This window comes from Gracilinanus agilis, chromosome 3, assembly GCF_016433145.1.
Source record: "Gracilinanus agilis isolate LMUSP501 chromosome 3, AgileGrace, whole genome shotgun sequence".
Lineage (NCBI taxonomy): Eukaryota > Metazoa > Chordata > Mammalia > Didelphimorphia > Didelphidae > Gracilinanus > Gracilinanus agilis.
In genome coordinates this window covers 641,440,952-641,463,782 of record NC_058132.1, presented here as the reverse complement: position 1 = coordinate 641,463,782, position 22,831 = coordinate 641,440,952, and the positions used below count along the sequence as shown (strand labels likewise).

At 49.7% G+C, this 22,831-nt stretch overlaps 1 protein-coding gene across 1 annotated transcript in view; it reads right to left on the bottom strand.

Annotated features, from left to right (window-relative positions):
- The window catches only part of ATP13A3 (ATPase 13A3), a 68,694-nt gene that overhangs the window by 19,777 nt on the left and 26,086 nt on the right, over positions 1-22,831 (bottom strand). Inside the window, exons 2-13 of the mRNA XM_044670877.1 lie at positions 15,266-15,363; positions 11,982-12,155; positions 9,530-9,697; positions 9,343-9,413; positions 8,657-8,737; positions 7,895-7,964; positions 5,116-5,250; positions 4,182-4,254; positions 3,572-3,703; positions 2,504-2,683; positions 1,625-1,782; positions 1,201-1,389 (exon numbers count right to left, since the gene is read on the bottom strand). Coding sequence (XP_044526812.1) covers positions 1,201-1,389; positions 1,625-1,782; positions 2,504-2,683; positions 3,572-3,703; positions 4,182-4,254; positions 5,116-5,250; positions 7,895-7,964; positions 8,657-8,737; positions 9,343-9,413; positions 9,530-9,697; positions 11,982-12,155; positions 15,266-15,316 — 1,482 coding nt within the window. The 5' untranslated portion in view covers positions 15,317-15,363. The remainder of the gene's footprint in view (positions 1-1,200; positions 1,390-1,624; positions 1,783-2,503; positions 2,684-3,571; positions 3,704-4,181; positions 4,255-5,115; positions 5,251-7,894; positions 7,965-8,656; positions 8,738-9,342; positions 9,414-9,529; positions 9,698-11,981; positions 12,156-15,265; positions 15,364-22,831) is intronic.

The window sequence follows — 22,831 nt, the reverse complement described above, 5'->3', positions numbered from 1 at the left end:
AAGAATTACATACAGCAGAAGCAGACCATCTTTCCCTCTAGCTATTCACTTGGGAGTCTTTGGACAATGACCACGTGAAGTAAAACGTGCATGATGATACATGTATAACCCCGATCAAACTGCTTACTCCAGGAGGGGGAGGAAAACAATTTGGATCTCATAATTCTGGGAAATGTATGCTGAAAATTGTTACTCTATATAATTGGGAAAATAAAATACACGCAAGAAAAGAAAGATTTGCTATTTCTTTTAGTAGCTCCACCCCACCCCAACCCCCTTCCTTTTCTGGGCTCCTCTGGAAGTTCTGTCTAGAGCAGGCCCCAGGCCAGTCATGCTTCCTTGGGACACAGGCTCAGGGCCTGAACACCCCAGCTGACTCCTCCACGTTCTCCTCCTGGGGGGCAGGCATTCTCTTTCTGTTGGTGGTGTGAGACCAGCACCCGGGACAGCGCCTGGCACAGGCAGGGCGTAAGCAAGACTGGCTCCTGGAAATTCCCTCACAAGCCCTGGTGCTTACAAACCCTCACTCGCCCATCTGACATGCTAATGGCTATGAGAAGGCCCCAGGGAAAAATCCCAATTCTCCTTGTGGGTAGGGATGTTCTTCCCAAACCAAAAAGTCATCGCTGACCCTTGGACCGATCTCAAGCGAAGGGCTCTGCACATGGTATCTTTGTAGGGCTCCCGACCACTCCGCAAGGAGGCAGCTGCTTCATGGGGGAATCGGAGGCTGACTGGGCTCAGTCACCCCAGGGCAGGCTATGTGCCCTTGGGGCGCCACCAGATCATTGGAGGGGCTTCAGGAGAGGCGATTTGTTGGGAAGTACCTATTCCACTAGGATACACGCTGACTAATAATAAGCTCCTTTAACAAAAGGTTCAAACTAGAAAGGCTGACAGCAGACAGCTAGGCGGATTTAGAATCAGACCCAGAGATGGGAGGTCCTGGGTTCAAATCTGGCCTCAAGACACATCCTAGCTATATGACCTTAAGCAAGTCACTTAAACCCAGCTGCCCATCATTTACCACCCTTCTGCCTTGGAGCCAATCCCACAGTATTGATTCTAAGACAAGGTAAGGTCTAAACAAACAGAGAGGCTGCAGAGTAAGTGCAAATTATAAAAGATGCCCTCTGAAGTCTAGAACTCAGAACTCTCAGCAGGGAAGGGCGCGTGAGACAACTGGACGGCTGCCCTCACCTTGTCGAAACAAACCAGATTGAGCTGACCGCAGATGTTTATCCTCTGGGGGCTGATGCAGAAGATGCCGATTCTCTTCAGTCTCCTCTGCGCGTACACGATGCCGGCAGTCATGGCAGCCGGGAGTGCGGGAGGCACCGTGATGGTGATGATATCCAGAGACTCGATGACGATGACGCCAGCCGGGACCTGGAAGGGGGCGAGCATCGCACCCGCCGTGAGCCCCCCAAAGACGCCACCTTCTTAGCGGCGAAGGGAAACGGCCTTATTACGAGGCCTGGAAAGCCTGGGGGGAGCCCGAGATGCTCCCTCGGTACGAGGAGAGGATCTCGACAAGCCTTGTGAAGAACAAGGAAGTGTGGGGGGAGGGGAAAATGCTGCGCCCCCACCCCCAGAGGAAGGAAGACAGCCCCAGCCTGCGCACCTTGTTCAGGATGCTATTGATGATGGTGTAGACGAAGCCAATGCCAGCCACCACCACGAGACAGAGGAGAAACATGTAGGCGTCTCGGTAGAGTTTAAAGTCCGTCGGCTTGGGATACAGTATGGAGCGCACGAGCTGTCCCTTGGAAGTACTGAAGCCTGGAAACACAAGTGGGACCCAGAAGCAGGGTCACGGGAGGGCAGCCAGCTAGCCAGCGCCCGAGGCAGAGCGAGCCCACACCGAGCCAGGGGGCAGCCCAAAGGAACAGACAGAGGCCTGCTTCAGTCATGTCCAACTCTCTGAGACCCAGTGGAGAGGGTGAACATTTCCTTCTCCAGCTCATGGGACAGATGAGGAAACGGAGGAGGGAAGTGACCTGCCCAGGGTCATACAGCTACGTCTGCCATTTCCTTCTCTAGCTCATTTGATAGATGAGGAAAGTGAGGCCAATTGGGTGAAGTGACTGGTCCAGGGTCCCCCAACTAGTGTCTGAGGCTAGACATGGGATCAGGAAAATGAATCTCGCTGTGTCCAGGCCCAGCACTCTATCCCCACGTGTGTGTGTGCATGTAGCGTACACACACTCTCTCCAATAGATTTGCTGACACAGCTTCATTTCAATGATTCTATTCCCTCCCACAACCCTTTCACTGGCATTTTCTATCTAGAATTTAAAGGACAAAAATCACAGCCCAAAAGTTTTTTAGCTGTTCCTTGTTAGGAACAAGTCCAGCAGGTTCACACCAGGGAACAGTCGTAACCCCAAACGAAGCCCAGATCGGCTAAAGGGAAGAAAAGGGAACCGTGCACTGGGCTGTCCCCACACGGCTCCCGACTCCTCGAATCCACGCCGTGGGGAAAGCTCTGCTGGCCGTCTACCTGTCCTGACCACGACGGCCTTCACGAGTTCGCCCGTGTAGAAGCGTGTCTGGATGACGGTGGTGCCACAAAACAAGGTGTGCCGCTTGTGGACTTCTGGGCTGTACATCTCGTCTTCCTTTCCTTTCACGTCCATGGAAGGGTTTGGCAAATTGGTCTTCGTTACAGGGACGCTTTCACCTAGAACGGGAAGTTTAATGCTCGGCACACGAGGCGTTAACGTCTCAAAATCAATCCTCAAGAGAGGAAGCTCTTAAGACCGTGCCCGTCTGTCTGAGAATCCGTCCTCGGCCCCTCTGTCTGTCTGTCTGTCTGAGAATCCGTCCTCGGCCCCTCTGTCTGTCTGTCTGTCTGAGAATCCGTCCTCGGCCCCTCTGTCTGTCTGTCTGAGAATCCGTCCTCGGCCTTGGTTCGAAGGTATAAAAGGAGCAGGCCAGGCAATGGGGCTAAGTGACTTGCCCACGGGTCTGAAGCCAGTTCTGAACCCAGGACCTCCTCTCTCCAGGCCTGGCTCTCCTCTCTCTGTACTAAGCCACCAAGCTGCCCTCTAAATGTTGTTTTGAAGTAAGCCTCGGAGGGTTCCAGATTCATTTAATTGGGCTCCACCCAAACAAAGACTTGTGATTGTGGAACCACAGTGAGGGCTGGCTTTATTCCACGTATACGCTGGCCGCCCGAGAAGTCCTGGCTTCGGCCGAGCAAGTCGAGCGAATGCAAAGCTGTGGCCGGGGGCCTCGGCGTGCCAGGACCGGGGCGAAGACCTATCAAAGTGGGTGGGCAGAAGGGTCTGTGACGGAGGGAGGCCCCGTGGTGGAGGGAGGCCCCGTGGGGTCTCCACTTCTTTCTCGAATGGGGACGAGCACCCGCTCTGCCGGAGCCCTTGAAGGGCTGCACTTTATCCGGAGGAGGCTGCGCGGGCCCCGTTTGAGAAAGGAGGCCGAGGCCCCCTGGAGCTCTCTCTTCACAGAGGAGAGCGTGCAGAGCCTCTCCCAAGGCCCGGCTCCCCCACCGCGGCCCTGTTCTCTCCCCTTTCCCGAGGATCCCCTCTTAACCCCACTCCAAGGCCACCTGTCAGCATGCTCTCGTTCACAATGCAGGTGCCACTGATGAGGACGGCGTCGCACGGCATGACCGTCCCGTTCAGGGGGATGACCATGATATCTCCGGGGACGAGGTCTGTGGAAAAGATCTCTTCTGTTTCTGAAAGGACCAAAGAGAGCTTTTAGGGTTGCTTTACATGGAGGAACCTCACAGCCCTCAACAATCTCTCTCCCCAGGAGCCCCGACCGTGCTGTTCTGGACAGACGGAAGGAAAGAAGGAAGCCAAAAGGGCCAAAGCCCCGTCGTGCCCCACGAAGAGGGGAGGTGCTGCCCCCGCGCCTGCCGCAGCCATGCCCCATCATCCGGCACTGCAAGGCCCCATCTTGGCCTCTGGGTGAGGCAGCCCTGAAGACCGTCTGTCTAGGAGGGATGCCTTCCCGGGAAGCCTGGGTAGTGCCACAAGGCTCATGGAAGGGCCCACCTGATCCCCGCAGAGAACAGGACAGGGCAAGGCCTGGGACGGGAGCCCCGCAGCGCGGCCCCAGGGGACGTCCGGCCACGGTGGCCGCCCTCGGGGAAGAGGCAGGCCGGAATGGGGGTCCTCCCAAGCTCTAGGCGCGTCGTGCGCAGCACCTACCTCTGCCAGGTCTGCAGACAGAAACCCTCACCGTGCTGTGGGCGGCCACCATGTCGTGGAGCATGATGTATTGCTGCAAGGAAGCCGGGACGGGCGTCAGACGCCGGAGGGTGAAGCTCCAGGCAGGGGAGGGCAGCTGCCCCCAGCCCCGCCGCGAAGCAGGCCTCCTGCCCCCCTGCTCCGGCACACCCAGCCGTGCACGCACACACACACGCACGCACACACACAACCTTCAGAAGTGACAGTCTGAGACAAAGTCGTGCAGACAAACGCCATCAAACTCGAGATTCAGCCAAATAAACGGAAAGGGCTGGGTGTGTGTGTGTGTGTGTGTGTGTGTGTGTGTGTGTGTGTGTGTTAAGGGGTGCCGGCGCCTCCAGACACAGGCTCCTCTGGGGGCCACATTAGGGCTTTCCCAGGCCGCACCTTCTGAACCGCAGAGCCGGGCAGCCGTTGTCCCCGAGACCTTCTCCTGGGCGGGGAGGGGGCCGTGCCTGCTCTCATGCCACGAGCAATGGGGAAATAGCTATTCCTTGGGGAAAGGGGTCCGAGCTCTATCAGGCTGTTTACTGCCAGGAATCTGAATTTTTAAATGTCAAAAGCTGTTTCTACGTATGCCTGAAAAAATTAAAAATGAAACCTTTTTTTTAAACCCTTTTCTTCCAACTTAAATCAAAAGGTATAACAGTGGTTCCAAGGCAGAAGCTCCGTGAAGGGCCAGGCAAGGGGGATGAAGTGAGCGCCCTAGCGTACATGGCGAGGATGTGTCTGAATCCAGATTTGAACCCAGGACGTCCCGGATCTTGATTCACGGAGCCACCCAGCCATGATTTGGGAGAATGTAAAGGGAAACTCGGGGGCCAGCACTGTAAGAGCAGCCTGGAATGGGGAAGCCCTGGAGGATGAGTGAGGCTCCGCCCGTCCCGCAGCTCACCTTCCTGATGGTGTACAAGGAGCTCACGATGGAGATCACGGACATGACGACGATGGCCAGGGCGTAGTAGTAGTACTCGTCGGTGCTCCACAGGACCACGCTGAACAGCTGGAACACGTAGAAGGGGTTGAGGACCTGAGGAACAAAAGGCGCGTGGGGCCGGGCCGCGGGAGAGCTGGCTCGCTCCCCGGAGAAGGCCCCCGGCGGGGAGCCCCCGGGGACACCAGAAAGGCTGCTTCCCAGCATGCTCGGTTTGCACTACTCGGTGTCCGCGGGCTCAGAGAAGGAGCCGTGAGGCCCTGCCCCGACAAGGGCCCTTTGCGGGAAGGGATCAGAGACGCCTGGAACAAGGCAAACTGGGGCGGCCAAATGCACCTCTAATAGCCAGCTTCCACTTCCACGGCCCCCACTTTGTACCACTGGAAGCCCTTGTCTCGGCTCCTTTTTTTTTTTAAACTCTGACCTTCCGTCTTGGAGTCAATACTGTGTATTGGCTCCAAGGCAGAAGAGTGGACAGGGTGGGCAATGGGGGTCAAGTGACTTGCCCAGCGTCACACAGCTGGGAAGTGTCTGAGGTCACATTTGAACCCAGGACCTCCCGTCTCCAGGCCTAACTCTCAATCCACTGAACTACCCGGCTGCCCCTCGGCTCCTTTTTAACTGATCCCTCTGACACAGGGAGACACCACTGAAAGTCACAGAAGCCATCGGCGCAGGAGCCAGGATGGAGCTAGGCTCCAATGCCAAGGCCCGGCTCCTTCCGGGACTGCCCGGGGGCCAGTCGGCTGCTCCGAGCTGGCCACCTCACCCACTTCTCTACTGAGCTTCTCTCTCAATGCCATTCTTCGGGGCACTCGTGGTCTCCCAATAAGTCAATCAGAGGACTACGAGGCCACCCAAAGGCACAGCACGCCCACAGGGACGGCGGGGTCTGGTCTGCCCTCGAGCCACCCAGAGCATGGTGGTCAGAGCAAGAGGCTGACTGGCCTTGGGTTTTCTGATGTGGCTGACCAGACACCAAGCCTGAGCTGAGCTGAAGCTAACGAACCATTGTGGGCTCTCTGCCCCAGACACACTTCTGACCACCGTTTAGTCGAACCCTTCCGTCTCTGGGGGATTCTTTAAAAGCTCCAGATTCTAATTCTCCATAGACTGAAGTAAAGCTACAGCTGAAAGGGACCACAGAAATCACGTAGTTCAGCCTTGGATTTTTCACCAGAATAGACCAGGGAAAGCGAGCTCAAACTACAATGTTCCCTAGTAGTTAATGAATTCGAAATATCAGGAGCTCCCATTTCTGAGGTCTCCTATTACAAAAGCTTCGAGCCAGGCTGAAGCAAAGAAGAAAGGTTGTGTGCCCTGAGTGGGTATCACTGGTGGGCAGTGCAGAAACAGCAGATCCTTGTTCTCCAATCCGGCCTACAATAGGTAGTCACTCTATGACCTCCCGAGATGACCGAAAGCCCTTCCACAACCCCCCTAAGGCTGCTGCCTGAAACCTGCCTCCGGCCCCTCCAGGAGGCCGAGTCACCCGGGTATCTGACGTTCTTAGAAATGACAACCACCAGCTAAGGTTGGAACAGCAGAGCTTCCTGGAACTCATTTATGGGAAATGGGACAGAAAGCCTGTTTAAAACAAGAAAAAACCCCCAAACTAAATCTACAGCCAAAGAAAAGTCTGAGTCTCCTCCCCCTTGGACGAAGCTACTTCTGATGCACGGCTTGAACCTAATCCTTAGGCCTTCTCTGTCAGAGTAAAGTGTACTTCCTAGGATTTCTGACAACTAAGCCACAGACCATCCAATGAAGCTAAAACTATTGTGGACAATCCTGAACCAACCTGGTTCTATGGTTCTCCTCCTAATGTTGGAGTCGGGATGGGGAGCACGTTTACTGTTCCCCTCCAAAACAGTTTCAGGCTCTAAATGGCCTACATTATAAGAGAATACAGAATTTTACAAGAATTGCTCTTAATAAACAAAAGATAAAAGAATTAAGTCATCTTCTAGTTTTCTACTGTGGCTAAAAACCTGAAGTTATCAAAATGCTTGCTTCTGAAAATGCAATCACTATTTCCCAGGAGACAGAGAGAAAATGTATATAGACTATCAACTCTTTTAAGCTGAAATATCATTTGAAGTGTAGGCGATTTACTCTATCAAACTGTTGACCTTCTGGGGGGAGGGAGAGAGGCAGAAGGAGGGAGAGAATTTGGAACTCAAAACTTCAAAAAAATGAATGTTAAAAAATTGTTTTTACATGTAAAAGGGGAGAAAACAAAATAATAATTTTAAAAACTGAGAATGTGATCTAAATTTAAATCCAAACCACCCCATTTAGTTTGAGAACCATCAAGTGCTCCCTATAGAGATCAATGCCAGGTGACGGAAGAAATAAAAGGTTTAGACAGCGGTTCCCAAACTTTCTTGGCCTCCCGCCCCCTTTCCAGACAAAATATTCCTTAGCCCCCTGGAAATTTTAAATTTTAATAGCAATTAATAAAAGAGATAAATGCACGTGTGGCCATCACCACCTCCCTGGATCGCTGCAGCACCCACTTTGGGAATCACTGATTTAGAGAAATAAGATGGAGCTTCAAAAGTCCACTAGAGGGACAAAGCAAAGCACTAGAATTCCCATGAATCATACAGGTGCATCTAAGCATCACAAGCAATGAGGATGAGACAGGTAGCAAAGGAGTCACACATCCCTCCCCCAAGGAACCTCCAGGGTCAGGGGGTGGATAAGCCTGCCCCCCCACCCCAGCATGTGGCCTTACCTCCTTAACCAGAAGTTTAAGGACAGAAGGCACTTTGACAGCGATCTCATTCATTCCGTACATCAGTTTTCTGCATGACAGAGGGGAGAAGCTGAGGTGTTAGGGCCAACTCTGGCCTTCTGGACAGCCTGCCTGCCTGCCTGCCTCGCTTTCAGAGCTGGGAACCTGAGCCACACATTTGGACCATGCACAAACCTCAGGTGCTGGGATGAGACCAGCATCCACAGAACCAGGTTGCTCTCTGTCATTCCCTGACAAAATGGCAAGAGCTAGACTTGCCAGAATCTCCAAAGCCAATGAAACAGACTACTTTGGGTTAAGACTACACAAATATATCTGCATAATCAAGAAACGTCACATGGACTAGAACTGAGAACTCAGAGAAAGGAGACAGGAAGATCGTTCTGCGGACAGAGGCTTCATAGACTTGCCTCAGTTTCCCAATCTGCAGGAAAAAATAAAACATCCCCTTAGAGTAAATTAGTTCTAAAGGAGTCAAATGCCACACTTTGGTTTGTACAGAAAATTTAACTCTAGGTTTTTTGTTTGAAAAACATTTCTGGTTCACTCTAAAATACGGTATTCGACAGAAGTCGCATACAGGGGTCATGAATTTGTCGAGTTCAGTGAAGACGCTTCAAAGGGCATTTGTCAATTTGTCAATAGTACCAAAGTGTAATCAAAACTGCAGCTTACTGCAGTTTAGCTTTGACTTAAGGCTGAAGGGGCAGGAGGGAGGAAGGGGGCTGTGAGTTTCTGTACCTGTAGGCATGTGTTTTCTCCCCCAGCCCAGAGCTATGCTTTTCATAAATGGAAGTACAAGAAACACCTTCATCCAGACCCCTAAAGGAAGACAGAATTTTCCATTTAGTCGAAATCAAAAACATCGAGATTCCTTGAAGCTGTATTGAAAAGTCTGAGGATACGATTCTAAGCCGGAATCCTTAGACAATTCTCTGAAAATTCATTCCCCAAACATACATCCCAGGAACAAGTCCCAGACAGGGCGATCTCTACGGGACTCTGCAACACAGTTCAAGTAAGGGCAGGTAGGATTTACCATCACGGTTCATTCCCTTCTTCGTGCGTTAGACTCACTAGCATCACTATCTTACTTACCTCTGGAGGACTCCATATGGATCCAGGTATGGTGGATGCACACACAGCACCCCCAACTCTTTACCAAGGCCTTTATGGTCAGGGACCTCTAAGAGCCCAGGCAGCCCCACATGGCAGCACCGTGCCCTGCGCTCTCCTGATGCACTACTCCTACAGTCTCTGGTCAGACCCCATTTCCAGAATGCTGTCCCAGAAGGGTTTTTTATAAGGACGAGAAGGCAATGGCAGTTCCTCCACTTTGGGCCAGAAGTATAGAGAGCCTGCTTTTCACCTCATAAAATACACAAGATGTGATCTGATCTCAAGGCAAAGGAAAAAACGCCACTTACTTTAACACATCGAAATTCTGGAGGGAGTCATTCCAGAAGTACCTCACGCTGTGGTGCGTGAAATAGCGGATCTGCAAAACAGGAAGCACCAAACAGGCTGGCCTTTAACATGTCAATGGACCAGAATCCCTAGGAAGGGAGGCAGGTGGTGGAGGAGGCCAGAACCCCAGGGGACAGCAGTCAGTACCTCTCGGGGATGGGGCCAGTCCCGCTGGTCCTCTTCAGGCAGGTCCTCAGGGAAATAAGCCGCGTGGCCATTGGACATTTTATTAATTCCTGTTTTAGGGCTTGAAAATGAGTGGTTTTCTAGAGAAAGAAAGCGAACTTTTGCACAAAACCATATCCTGAATTCATCCTTGGAAAAAAGAGAAAAACAAAATTGTTCATTCTAGCATTCATACGATAATCAGTCAACAAACGCTTACTAAGCGACCGCTCTGAGGCATCTCTGCTCTCAATCACGGAGCTGACGGGCTGTGAGTATCTGCTGAGAGATGGCCAAAAGACAGAGAGCAGAGTGGTCAAGCTCTGAGAGTTGGGTCAAGGTACTCTCTGGCCAGAGCAAACCCCCCCAAGAGGTGACTCTATCCACCGACACCACCAGTGGGGCAGAAGCCATTATCTCCTTTACAAGGAGGAGGGGGGAGAAGCTCTAGATGGTCAAGCCTCTGTAAGGCCTGGAGCTCAACTGTGGCTCAGATCACGAGCTTCTTGAGGAGAAATCCAGGCTTAAATTGAAGAAAGTAGGGAAGGAAATCAGACCGTATAGACATGGCCTAAATAAGATCCCTTGGGAAAACGAAGTGGACGTGAGGAAGAGATGTAAGGGATCGTTGTGAGCAGAGGCAGCAACAAAACACCTCCCAAAGAAAAAGGAGAGCAAGAAAGCCAAAAGGCTCCCTCCAGCTCCCTGCCTGACAGAGCTAAAGAAAAAGAAGGAAAGCAAAAGAGAGGATCTACTCCACTGAAGAGAGAATGCCAGAGGCAGAAAGGAGGGAGAAGGAGGTTTTCTGCACAACCGAGCATCACAGAACTGACACTCAAACTGCAGGGCCGCAAAGCCATCAGTACTTAAAGAAATCAATTCATTGGAAGGTCAAATACCAAAGCTGAAGCCAAATGATGAGAAGACAGAACTTGTTGGAAAAGACCCTGCTGTTGGGCAAGAGGGGAGTCCAAAGGAGAAGGGGAAGAGAGGACTCTTCCCAGAGAAGAGCCAGGGAAGCAATGAACATGAGCCTGAACAGACGGGCCTGGCATGCGAGGGTCCTTGGGGTCACAAAGAGCCAGACACAAATGAACAACAATTAGCTGGGATCCCCACTGGCAGTGGCAGAATCAGGAAAGGCTCAGATAGAGGTGCTATTTGCCTGTTAAGTCAAATACACCTCTGTTCGGCATCAGCCCAAATTAGATTTACTGGCAGTGAAAACATTGCTTCCTGCTCCCCATTCAGTCCCAGGTCAGTCAGTATTTTCTCCCATTCTTTTCCCTGGAACCAAGTCCCCAAAATGTGAAAGCAGTAAAGTATCTTCAAATCTAGTTCCGGCTCCCTCAGGGACTGTACATGAGTGGTGATGAGAAGCAGCATTGCCAGCATTTATGTGGCACAGTAAGGTTTGCCCAGCACTTTCTTGGTTTCCCTTTAGTCCTCCCAAGGGAACTGGGGCTGACAAGAGGTCAAGGTGGGAACTGCAGCAGGACCTGCGGCTCCCCTGGTGGCATGAAGCCCTCCTCCACTAGCACAGGCTTGAAGTCCAAGCTGTCTTTACCTCGGCAGCCTGAAGCTCAGGGCAGGAGGGCTCTGAATGCACGTCTAACACCTTCTAAGCCAAAGCAAGGCCTAAGCCTTCGGAGCCCTGCTGCTATGGAGGTCTCCTGGAATCCAATCTCGTGCCAATAAAGACAATTAATTCCTTAATTTTTCAATGTGTAAATGACCCTTCCCAATCCCAAGGGAGGGTGTTTCTCATCTTTAATAAGAAAAACAAAGCCAAGGAAGAGCGTCCCAATCAGACAGAATGAAGCCCAGCCTTGGGCGGCCTTGTCAATCATGGCCAGATGGACAGGTGGCTCTTCTACGTGAAACACTCAATGACGTGGTACCATGAAGAGGAAACACAAAAACAAAGATTTGATTCAGTGAATCCTCCCCAAGGAATCATTCTATACAAAGGCCTGGGCTCTGCTGCCTTTGAGAAGCTGAGGCCTGGGAGATACGCCAGGTACCCCAGGAAATGCTGGCAACCAGAAAGGAAGGACTCCTGTCACACCAGGCCTGGTTCCTGAAGAAGACGAGATGCTAGAAGCAGAAGACGAAGAGACCCTGAAATTCTGGGTCCAGAAGAAGAAAACAGCTGCAGGCCAGCTTGCCTAGAAAGCACATGGAGGAGCCCTGGAGGGCCTGGAGCTTCTGGAAGCACTCGGTTTTGGGGAAGAGAGACTAGACTGGTCTTCTGTCAGAGCTATACCTTGATATGGTGCTTTCACAGCCCCAAAAAGGAAACCTACTGGAAGCAGGTGGACAATTGGCAAAACTATTCCAGTTGGTGAGGCCTGGGGCAACGAGGGCCTCGGCGAGAAGCTGAGAATGAGAGCAGGAACTCAACTTGGGGAGCCAGTGGCTTCCAGGCACTTACCGTCGTCCTTAGCAGCACCACTTCGCAGTCTCTGAGGGCCACTCGGAGGCAGGTGGCTTTCACTCGCCATTCGGGCATCCAGTAAAGGAGGAGGAGGAGGAAGCCACCAGTACAGATCACCCCAAGAGCAACTACGAGCAGCTTCCAACGACTCAGATTGTAGCCATAAATCTCCTGCACAGAGAAACAATGATCAACCACTGCCTTCAGGTACTTTAGGCGAAGAATCTCATTTTTTAGCCCGAGAAATCTGCAGGTCAACAAGATTCCAAACAAATCTTGTTCTCTGTTTCCCTGGAATACTTACTAATCCCACAGTGGGCCCATAACAGACGCCACAGACCAGTCTTTGGTGTAATCTCTCTATTTGTCCAGAGTCATCAGGAAGCGAGCTTTGGGAACACTACAGTGTCCACAAAACAAGTGGCCTCCCCTTCGGCCCTCTATCCCTCCGATGGGCCCACCTCTCTATTCTGCTTCCTTACAGGACTGTCTGAACATGGCGGAGGGGCCGCTGCCCTGGCCTAAAGCTCTCTTTCTTCTTTGGGCTTCTGACAAAGTTGGAGTTAAGCTTGCATTCACCTGGCTTAGCGGCAGCCCTTCCTGTGGATCACCTACAAACCGGGGATTAGAAAAATTGGCAGCAGAGAGGGTTTAATAGCAATGCCAGAGCACTAAGCCCAGACAAAGCTTCAGAAGGCACTCACTACCTACGAAGTCTCCAAGGACGCAAAGGCCAGAATCCAACAGCTCCTCACCCTCCACAAGCCGACTCTACTGGGGGACGGACACAGCCTGTGCCCAAATCTGCTACGAGGCCAACTAAGGAGAGAGCAAGCACCCCTTAACGGCTGATGGCTGCACCTCCAAGGCAGTGGGGAGCAGGTGCACTCCAGGGACGGGGTTCGGAGCTCCCACAAAGGCAAGAACGGAGCAAGTGGAAAACGGCCAATTTCCCCCTGGGAGAGGGCCACCTGAAGTGTTCCGAAGTAGCCTCCTTTTAGAGGACCCGCAACAAAAGGTCTCATCCTGTGGGCCTGCCCTCCTCTCCTCCCTCTCCCACGTCACGCTCTGGCACACTACGGGATCCCAAAGTTAGCACGGGACAACCTGGGGGGAATGGATCAGGTTTCGATGGCTTTGGGGACCCATGGCTAGAAGCTTCAGCATTACAAGTATTTTTCCCTGAACCAATCGCCACCTAAGAAATGAATGAGGCATAGAAAGGAGGCCAGGATGACAACAGGCTATGCTTGTTCTACAAAAAGAAAAGCATCTCTGCCTAAGAAATAACCAGTGATTCCGTTTCCAAGACAATCCTGCCTCTTCTTCCACTGTCTGGTCAGACTCTGTACAAGTGCTCCCCACTGGCATGACTGGGTCAGGGAAGCACCCTCATCCCTAAGCTTAGAAGCTGCACGTAAGGTCCCTTTGTGGACACCCAAGGGAGGCTGGAGTGAGGCTGGACCTGGCATCAAGAAAACTTCAGGTCAAATACTGCCTTATTATGGCTGTGTGAACCTGGGTAAGTCACCAACCCTTGTTTGCCTCAGTTTCCTCATCTGAAAAATGGGAATGATAACAGTAGGTCCCTCTTATAAAGTCATAATTGGAAAGCGCTTTATGAACTTTAAATGCTAGCTCCTATTAACCAGCTCGGGAGCACAGTGGATAGAAAGCTTGACTTGGAGGCAGAAAGACCTGAGTTCAAATCCAGTCTTACTTAGTAGCTGAGTGACCCTTGGCAAGTCACTTCACCTTGTCTGCCTCAGTTTCCTCATCTGTAAAATGAGCTTGAGAAGGAAATGACCCAATGAGGTCACAAAGAGTTGGAAAACAACCCAATAACAACGATTAAACTGAAAATAAAAGGCACTTTTTTCTGGGTTAAGTTCGCAACTGTGAAATTCTCCAGTTGAAGAGAGAAAGCATACAGCATGTCCTAAGAGGGATCTAACAACTCTGCTAAGATATAGCCCAGAGCCACAGGACACAGAGCCAAGCCCACTCTCAACATTCCACCAAAAATCCAGTGGAAAGACAAGTGGCTCTGAAGTGGCCCCTCGTCTGGTAATGGGGGGAAGAAGGTAAAAAAGCCCAGTCCAAAGCGAAGCGGCTGGAGGCTTCCTCCCCTACAATCCTAGTTCTGGGTCTAAGTCTCTTTGTCAGAAGGCTGTAGAGCTCCAGATTCCTTTCGGGGCTGATTGTGTGCAGAGGGGATGAGGGGGGGAGTGTCGGGGCAGTGAAAGCAGTTCCTGACCGCTGTGCTGGGCCAGTGTCGGAAAGGCCCACTCTCAGGGCTCAGGCTACGGAAAATGAACCTGAGTCTGGCCATCCTTCGCAGCTCACAGGGTGTCTTATGTGAAGGAACCTTGATCACGAGGACAGAATCTAAGCTCTGGTGCCCCCGGGGGTCAGTAGGAAAGCCAGCGATTAAGGCGGGGGACAACAAGGCAGAGAGAAAGTCCCCTGGGCAGCCCGGCCCTGGCAAAGGAGGAGGGGCCAGCAGTTGGCCCACAGACATGAGGCGTAAAAGGGAGTGGACTGGGGAAAGTCGAGACTCTCACTCACTCTGGACTTCTGGAATAGAGCTAAGATAGCAGGGCTGCTGCTGCTGCTGTGCTAAGAATACATGGGCCTTAGGGGGCAGCTGGGTAGCTCAGTGGATGGAGAGCCAGGCCTAGAGACGGGAGGTCCTGGGTTCAAATGTAGCCTCAGACACTTCCCAGCTATGTGACCCTGGGCCAGTCACTTGACCTCCATGGCCCACTCTTACCACTCTTCCACCTAGGAGCCAATACACAGTATTGACTCCAAGATGGAAGGTGAGGGTTTGGAGGGGAAGGATACATGGGCCTTAGCCAGCCAAATGGAGAATGACCCTAACCGGGTTAATCTTTCCTTAAGGAAACGATAGCCATACCTCTCTCTCCCTCTCCTGTTTTGTTAATAAGCCCTTTTTATTCCTAACAGCCTGTACAGCCTTGTGGCACAGGTTTCCCCCTTGAAGAGTGATGAGGATTGCTGCTGTTCCCGGGGTTTCCCCCATTTTTCTGTGACAGCCCTCACATATTCAGTCCAGCTTTGGCCACAGAAAGGCATTATGGGATTATGGCTCCCCTCCCCTGCAGCCTCAGGACTTCACTCGCTCACTTTCAGTAAAAAGTGGGGGTTGGGGGTCTCCTCCAAATCTATGATCTGCCCCCGAGACCCCCACCCCAGCCCCAGCTATCAGCTTCCTCTCCAAGGCTTCGGTCTTTATGAGAACACCAAGCAGGACTCACCATTTCATCCTCTTGACCTTCGTTAATCGTCTTCTTTTCTTCCTTGTCCATCTTTGCTGCCAGGCCCAGTTCCTTCTCCGCTGAATGCCTGAAGATCACTAATGAGAAAAAGACCAAGAATTGAGGTCAGAGCGTCCACTTGGACTCCTCTCTGCCCTCCAAGGCTAGGAGGGAAAACAATGGGTCAAAAGCCAGCCCCAGCACTTTTGAGCTCCCAAAGGGGCTGACCCCCTCCCCGCCCCCACGCACCCCAGGCCTCGGGTCCCACGTCACCGATGGAGGGAGGGGGTTCCCCTTGCCTGAGGAGATCACATGCACACATTCGGGGTCTAACGTCATTTTATTGTCGGAGTGAGGCGGCGCACGGCCTCTCCCTGTGCCCTCCTGTGTGAGCGTGGCTGGCCCGGCCCTGGTCCATTCAGGTTTGAGGGGGGCCTTAGTCACAAATGCATGACCTGCTCCATCTTCTTCGGGCCATCAAAGTCACTGCAGCTCCTCACCAAAAGAGGAGTCTTTCCCATCTCTGCCCCATCATCAAGCCTGACTCGGGGCAGGCTGCTCACCTCCCCCTAACACAAGGCAGGGGGGAGCCGAAGCAGAAACACCAGTGGGTCGGTCCATCCTGCGTGGAAGATACTGAGCTGCCCTCCAGAAACTTCTCATCTACCAGAAGAGCCAAGGATGAAGGGGGCCGGGCGGGCTCAATGCCCCAGATTTTAGGAAGCACCTAGCTAGGCCCGGGCACACAGATGCTAAGACTGAAAGATGTCCGATGGGGCTCGCTGGTATTTGGCGGTCTACTCTGGGGAAAACAAGTAGCCAGACAACTACATGTGGTTTAAATGCAGTAACTACCCAGTTAGAAAGGAAGAGGTTCCACAAGCAGGGGTTTGGGAAGAAGGGCCCTAGCAGTTAGGGAAAGGCTTCATGTTGCTTAAACAGAATTTTGAAAGACAAAAGAGATTCTACAAGGGAGGGGTAAAGAGGGAGGGCATTCCAGGCATGGGGACAGTCACTGCAGAGCCAAAGGAGGGTGCCAGAGAGCCCTTTTGGAGGAGAAAGAATGCCAAATGGGCAGGCCACAGATTGTAGGAGGGAGCGCTGTCCAGGGAGCTCAGGCTGGGCCTTGACAAGTTTCTGCTTGACCATGGAGTGGCAGCAGGGCCCTCGTTTGGTCAGATATGAGGAAGACGGTATCTGGGGGGGACTGAAGCCAGCAGATGAATGAGGGGGGGCTGCTTCAATAATTGGGGTGAGGATGAGGAAGGCCCCAACTAAGATGGCAGCTGTGTGAAGGGTCAACAGATCTGCTACGATGTTGGCAAGATGTGGCCACCGCTGGGACATGAGGGTGTGACCAGAGCAGAGGAATTGGGCAATGGGCCATGACATTCAAGGGAAATCAAGCCCAGGTTGCCCGGCCCTGAGGATTTCTAGGCTGGAGTACAGGGCAGAGCAGCTCAGATGCTGCATCCCCACTTTTTGGCAGATGTTACACTTTAACTCAGAAGGAAGTGGACTTCTTATCTCTCAAGCCAGCTGAGAAGCCTTCAGGACCTCCATCCTTTCCCCTCAGCCTTCCAGTTCAGGAAGCCATGATCAAATCTCTCCTGATAAAGGTTCATCGATATACCAGGGCAGAGCCTGTCTCTGCTTTTGTATTTGGACCCGTAGCGCTTAGTACTGTGCTTGGAACATGATAATCACTTGACTTCTCTTTCTTTTTTTCAATGAATATTCTTTCATTCATTCAATCATTCATACCAATGGCTTAACTTGGAGCCAAGAAGAGCTAGATTCAAATCCCACCTCAGCCACTATGTAGGATCCCACAGGCAAATCTGAAGTCTCAACGTCCTCCTCTGTTAACAGGACATTTACTTCTTTTCCTAAAAAGATGCTCTTGCACAAGCTTCTTTTGTCCTCCGAGCCATACACTACCAGACTTGGGTTGCTTTGATTGAGTGACAGCTTTCTTTCCTTCTTTTAAGCTCCTGCCCACAGAAGGCTCTCTGGATCGGAAAGGAAAGAGGGAGCTCTTTCATTCAGAAATGAAGAAAAGAACAAGAGAGTAATGGGAAAATCTAAGTGCAAATGTCCTCCTCTACCCTCATTCATTTCCCGCTGTTGGACTGAGCCCACTGTGTAGTCGTTCGGAGTCGCAGCCTTTGTAAGCCCGGCCTTTGAACTCAACGTGTTCATTCCCGATTCCAGTTTTGCAGGAGCCACAATCCAGTCCTTTGAAAAAATTCATATTCCCCAAACCACTGATAAAAATATGGACCACAACAGGGTAAAGGCCAGAGGCTCATCATGTACACTAGCGAGCTGGCCAGCAGCCCACTGATCAGAAACTCTGCAGACAGTACTTGGATCAGCTCAAATGCACGCAACGACAGTCCTGCCGAAATGTGAGGCACCCCCAAGGCCAGCAGCACCACCATTCTGTGCAGGGCAGGCTGCCATGCCATCTTTCTTTTGGGTACAACCAGGAGACTTTCCAGGAATCACAAATTATCTCCTCAGTGATGCATCCTGGGACTCAGCCAGGGTCACTGGACACTTTTTCCTCACCTGCCATCTTCATGGTGCCCCCCCACCCCATTTTTGAGCATCCCACTTATTGTCCAGTGCCCTCCAGCATGGATGGCCCCTTACTCCCTCCTCCACAGCTACTGAACTATCCAAGAAGCCCCGTGGGGGCTACAATGACTGGGGCACTATCATGTTATGCTTGCTGAGTTGGTTCCCCTTCCCTCCCAAAGCTGAGGGAACCAGCCGGGTCTATCCATCTCCTTGCATAAACAAGCAAAACAGGGAAATGGGCAAGAGAAGACAGCAGGTCATCTCCCTCATTACCAGAAAATGAGCTTGTGGAACCAAAGGCCATGAGGGAAAGGCTAAGGCAGGCAGATGGGACAAACAGCTTCCACAGGGGGTCTGGAAGATAAGGGAGGAAAACAGGCAGAAGATGGCCTAGGCAGACCATGACTTGGGAAAAGAAACATTCCTCTTCCTCAGTCCCTCCTACCCAGGTCAGAGGTGTCCCTTCCCAATGTGGCTACACTCAGAGGGCCAAGAAAAAGCAAAGGCCAAGCCCTGGCCCAGCTCCCTTCCAATAAGCTTGCCCCAAATACAAAAAAGCAGAAATAATAAATGCAACCTTATTAGATCATAATGCAATAAAAATAGTTATTAGCAAGGATACATGGAGAGGCAAACCAAAAACCAATTGGAAATTAAATAATATGATTCTGCAAAATAAGTTAAAGAACAAATCATAGAAACAATTAATAATTTCATTGAAGACGATGACAATGATGAGACTTCTTACCAAAACCTATGGGATGCAGCCAAAGCAGTTCTAAGGGGAAAATTTATATCACTGAGTGCATATATTAACAGATTAGGGAGGGCAGAGGTTAATGAATTGGGCATGCAACTTAAAAAACTAGAAAGTGAACAAATTAAAAATCCCCAGATGAAAACTAAATTAGAAATACTAAAAATCAGAGAAATTAATAAAATCAAAAGTAAAAGAACTATTGAATTAATAAATTAAGACTAGAAGCTGGTATTTTGGAAAAACAGATAAAATAGACAAAGTACTGGTAAATCCAATAAGCTTGCCCCTCTCCCCACCTCCCAAAATCATCTCTCATAGGTCAAGTGAATCTGTAGGAGCAAGCTCTAACAAATTCATATCTTACCATGAGGTAACTGCTGTAAACAGAGGCAAGTAGAGGAATAGATAAGGAGCAGGCCAACCCAGATACCTCTGATACACCGGCTGTGTGACTCTGGGCAAGTCCTCTTAAAGGACTCTCAAGCAATTCTATAGCTAAGTTCCAAAGTCAATGGCCTTAGACTGGCAGTACTGGCAGAGGAGCTTCCTCAGCAGGGGCATCCCTTGTCCATGAAAATCACTGCTTTAATTTAAAGGAAAAGAAAACCTACAAGGCACTGTATGTCATTTAATTTTAAAGCCCTCAAAAGAGAACAAACAGGTATTAAGTGCCTACTCCAAGTGGTGGAACAGGCCAAAGAGCTTCCATTCTCCAGAGCAGTACAACAGTGAATAGATGAGCACCGGCTCATCAAACACTAAGGGGGGAGAGGATTCAGATGGGGGACAGCACCTGAGCTGTGCCTTGACAGGAGCCAATGACCCTCAAGAGCAAGACTGAGGAGGTCACATATACCCAGCCACTGGGCAGAAAGAGAGTGTGGAGGTTGAAGCTCTGAGTGCTGAGGCAGAAGAAGGCAAAGAAGGCTCTCCCTCCAGCCCCGGAGTGAGGGAAAATCCCTAAAGGTCACTCCTGCCTCCTCCCCACTCCTCTAGAATACAAGCTCTTAGAAAACCATCTGCAAGTCTAGCATTTTACATAAGGTCAGAAGTGATGCAAGCAGGCCCGTTATCACCAGTATTATTCAATACTATATTAGAAATGCTAACAGCAGCAATCTGAGAAAGAAACTGAAGGAATCCAAATGGGCAAAGAGGTAATTAAACTATCTCTGTTTGCAAACATGAGGTATTCTTGGAAAAGAAGTTAGCTGAAACTATCAATAACTTTAGCAAAGTAGCAGGATATAAAATAAACCTACATAAATCATCACCATTTCTATATAGCAATCACCAACAAAGCCCTGTAAGAAGAGACAGTAAGAGAGACCCATTTAAAAATCACCATAGGCAGCATAAAATACCTGGGAGCATAACCCTGCCAGAACATGTTTTATACAAAAAAGGTCAGATTTTTAAAACTGAAGAAATAGTCATTGTTCACGGATAGGCGGGAGCCAATATTGTAAAATTCTACCAAAATTAATCTATTCAGTGCCACCCCAATTAAATGATCAAAAAAAAGTATTTTGAGCTAGAAAAAAATAGTAACAAAATTCATCTGGAAGAACAAAAGGTGAAGGTTATCAGTGGAATTATTTCTTTTAAAGGAAAGAGAAGGTTCAGCACTACCAGATGTTAAAACTGTATTAATTGTCAATACTATCTGGTACTAGTTAAGAAATAGAAATGTTGATCAGTGGAATCGAGTACACATAGTAGTCAATGATTATCGTACCCCTGTGTCTGACAAATGTAATGATTCAAGTTTGTGGGATAAAGAATTCACTATTTGGTAAAAATTGCTGGGAAAAGTAGAAAGCAGTTTGGTAGAAACTAGGTAAAGACCAATATTTTACGCCATTTACTACCAAGATAGGTCAGAATGGCTACATAAAGGGAAGAACAAAGAACATACTACTATCAGATTTATAGATAGGAAAAGAATTTATGAATAAACCAAGAATAAGAGCATTGTGTGGCGTAAAATGGATAATCCTGATTATTTTAAAAAGGTTTTGAACAAATAAAACCAATGTGGCTACGAGTAGAAGGAAAGAAGAAAATTGGGTGGGGGTGGGGGGAGGATTTTATAGAAAGTTTCTTGGAGAGTCTCATCTAAAATAGAGAACTTTGTCAAATTTATAAGAATGACTCATTCCTCAAACGATAAAGGGTCAAAGAATATAAACGGGTCATTTTCAGAAGAAATCAAAGCTATATATTGTCATATGAAAAAATGCTCTAAATCATTGATTTGAGAAATACAAATTAAAACAATTCTAAGATATCTCAAACCTATACATAGACACACATACATATGCATACATACATACATACATACATACATATAAAAACACACTTTTTGTTGTGGCAAAATCTAGAAATTGAGGGGGTGGTCATCAACTGGGGAATGACTAAACAAGTTGTGGTATAAGAAATGATGAATAGATTGACTTTAGACAATCCTGGAAAGACTTATATGAACTGATGCAGGGAGGAACAAGCAGAGCCGTGTTGTAAATATGTCCACCTCCACAGAAAGAACTGATGAATGACCAAAAACATGCACGGTTATCACTTTCCATATACATAGCTCTTTGACCAAACAGCAGCCTTCTCTAGTGCAGAATGGGAAAGGGAGGGAGACAGCTCAGAACTTAACACATAACAAAGGAGTAAATAGAATTTTTTTAAAAAAGAACAGATGCCCTTGGCGACAGGGGATGGCCTTGTTGTCTTTTTATCTCCAGTGCCAGGTGCTGAATGATGGAGGAGTGGCTAAGGGGTATAACACACACAAAATTGCAGGGTGTGAAGTCAGGAAGACTCAAGCTCAAATCCAGCCTCAAACCTGTGTACAAATTCAGCTGTGTCCCTGGGCAAATCATTTAACTTCTGTCTTTCTCAGTTTCCTCTAAGGTAAAATGGTATTCTCCTCTCAAGGTTGTCTTGAGGTTAAAAGTAGCTAATATCTATCAGGGGGCACATAGATGCTGCAGCAGCTCTTATTCCCTTCCCCAATCAGCAAAATACAGACCCTTCCTGGTCTAATAGGGGAGGCAACATACAATTATTTTCAACCAGGATACAGACAGGATAAATTGGGGATCATCCAAAAAGGGGACAAGCACTAGCATTAACTAAGGAAGATTAGGAAAGACTTCCTGGATCAGATGTTGGGCTGGGACCTGAAGGAAGCCAGTGAAGACTAGACACAGATGGATTTTCCAAGTATGAGGGATAGATGGTGAACATGCCATGCCCAGCCAAGAGCTGGAGGGTCTTGTTTAAGGAACAGTCAGAAGGCCAGGGGTTCTGGGTCCCATAATGAGTCTGTGAGAGAAGGTTAAGATATAAAAAGATTAGAAGAGAGGAAAGAGGAGGGGGAGCCAGATCATCGAGGGCTATGAATGACCAACAGAGAACTTACTATTTAATCCTGGAGGCTATGAAGAGCCAGAGGAGTTCAATGGGCAAACGTGTGGTCAAGCCCTGCAGACTGACTCAAGAAGTAGAATAAGATCATTTAGTTCATTCCTTCGACAAATACTCCTCAAGGAGGTTGACAGAAAGTCAAACAATTAAAGATACAAATGACTAAAATGATCCCCCCACACCTAGCGCTTGGAGGTTTGCAAAGCCCTTTCCATTTACTGTCACTGCAGGCCAACAGCTACCTGGGGTGGCTGCCTTTATCACCCCTACTTTACAGAGAAGCAAACTGAGTCTCAAAGGAGTGCCCAGGGTCACTGATCTGGTATGTGTAAGGTAGAATTTGAAGTCAGCTCTTCCAGACCATGTCCAACACCGCCACATGAGAAGGGAGGGTCTCAAGCTTGGAGCAATCAATGAAAGGAGAAGTCCTATTATGTTGGAAAGGGAGATAAAAGAGAGGCTAGGGCAGCTGGGTAGCTCAGTGGATTGAGAACCAGACCTAGAGCCAGGAGGTCCTAGGTTCAAATCTGACTTCAGACACTTCCTAGCTGGGTGACCCTGGGCAAGTCACTTGACCCCCTTTGCCTACCCTTACCATTCTTCTGCCTTGGAGCCAATACATAGTATTGACTCCAAGATGGAAGGTAAGGGTTTAAAAAAAAAAAAAAAAGAGAGAGAGGCTAGCTGGGGGAGAAAGAATCTGGCAGTCACCAAGCAGGAGACTAGCCAGGGGAAGGATGGAGTCAGCTGGGTTTCAGAAAGATTATTATGGAGGAGAGAGC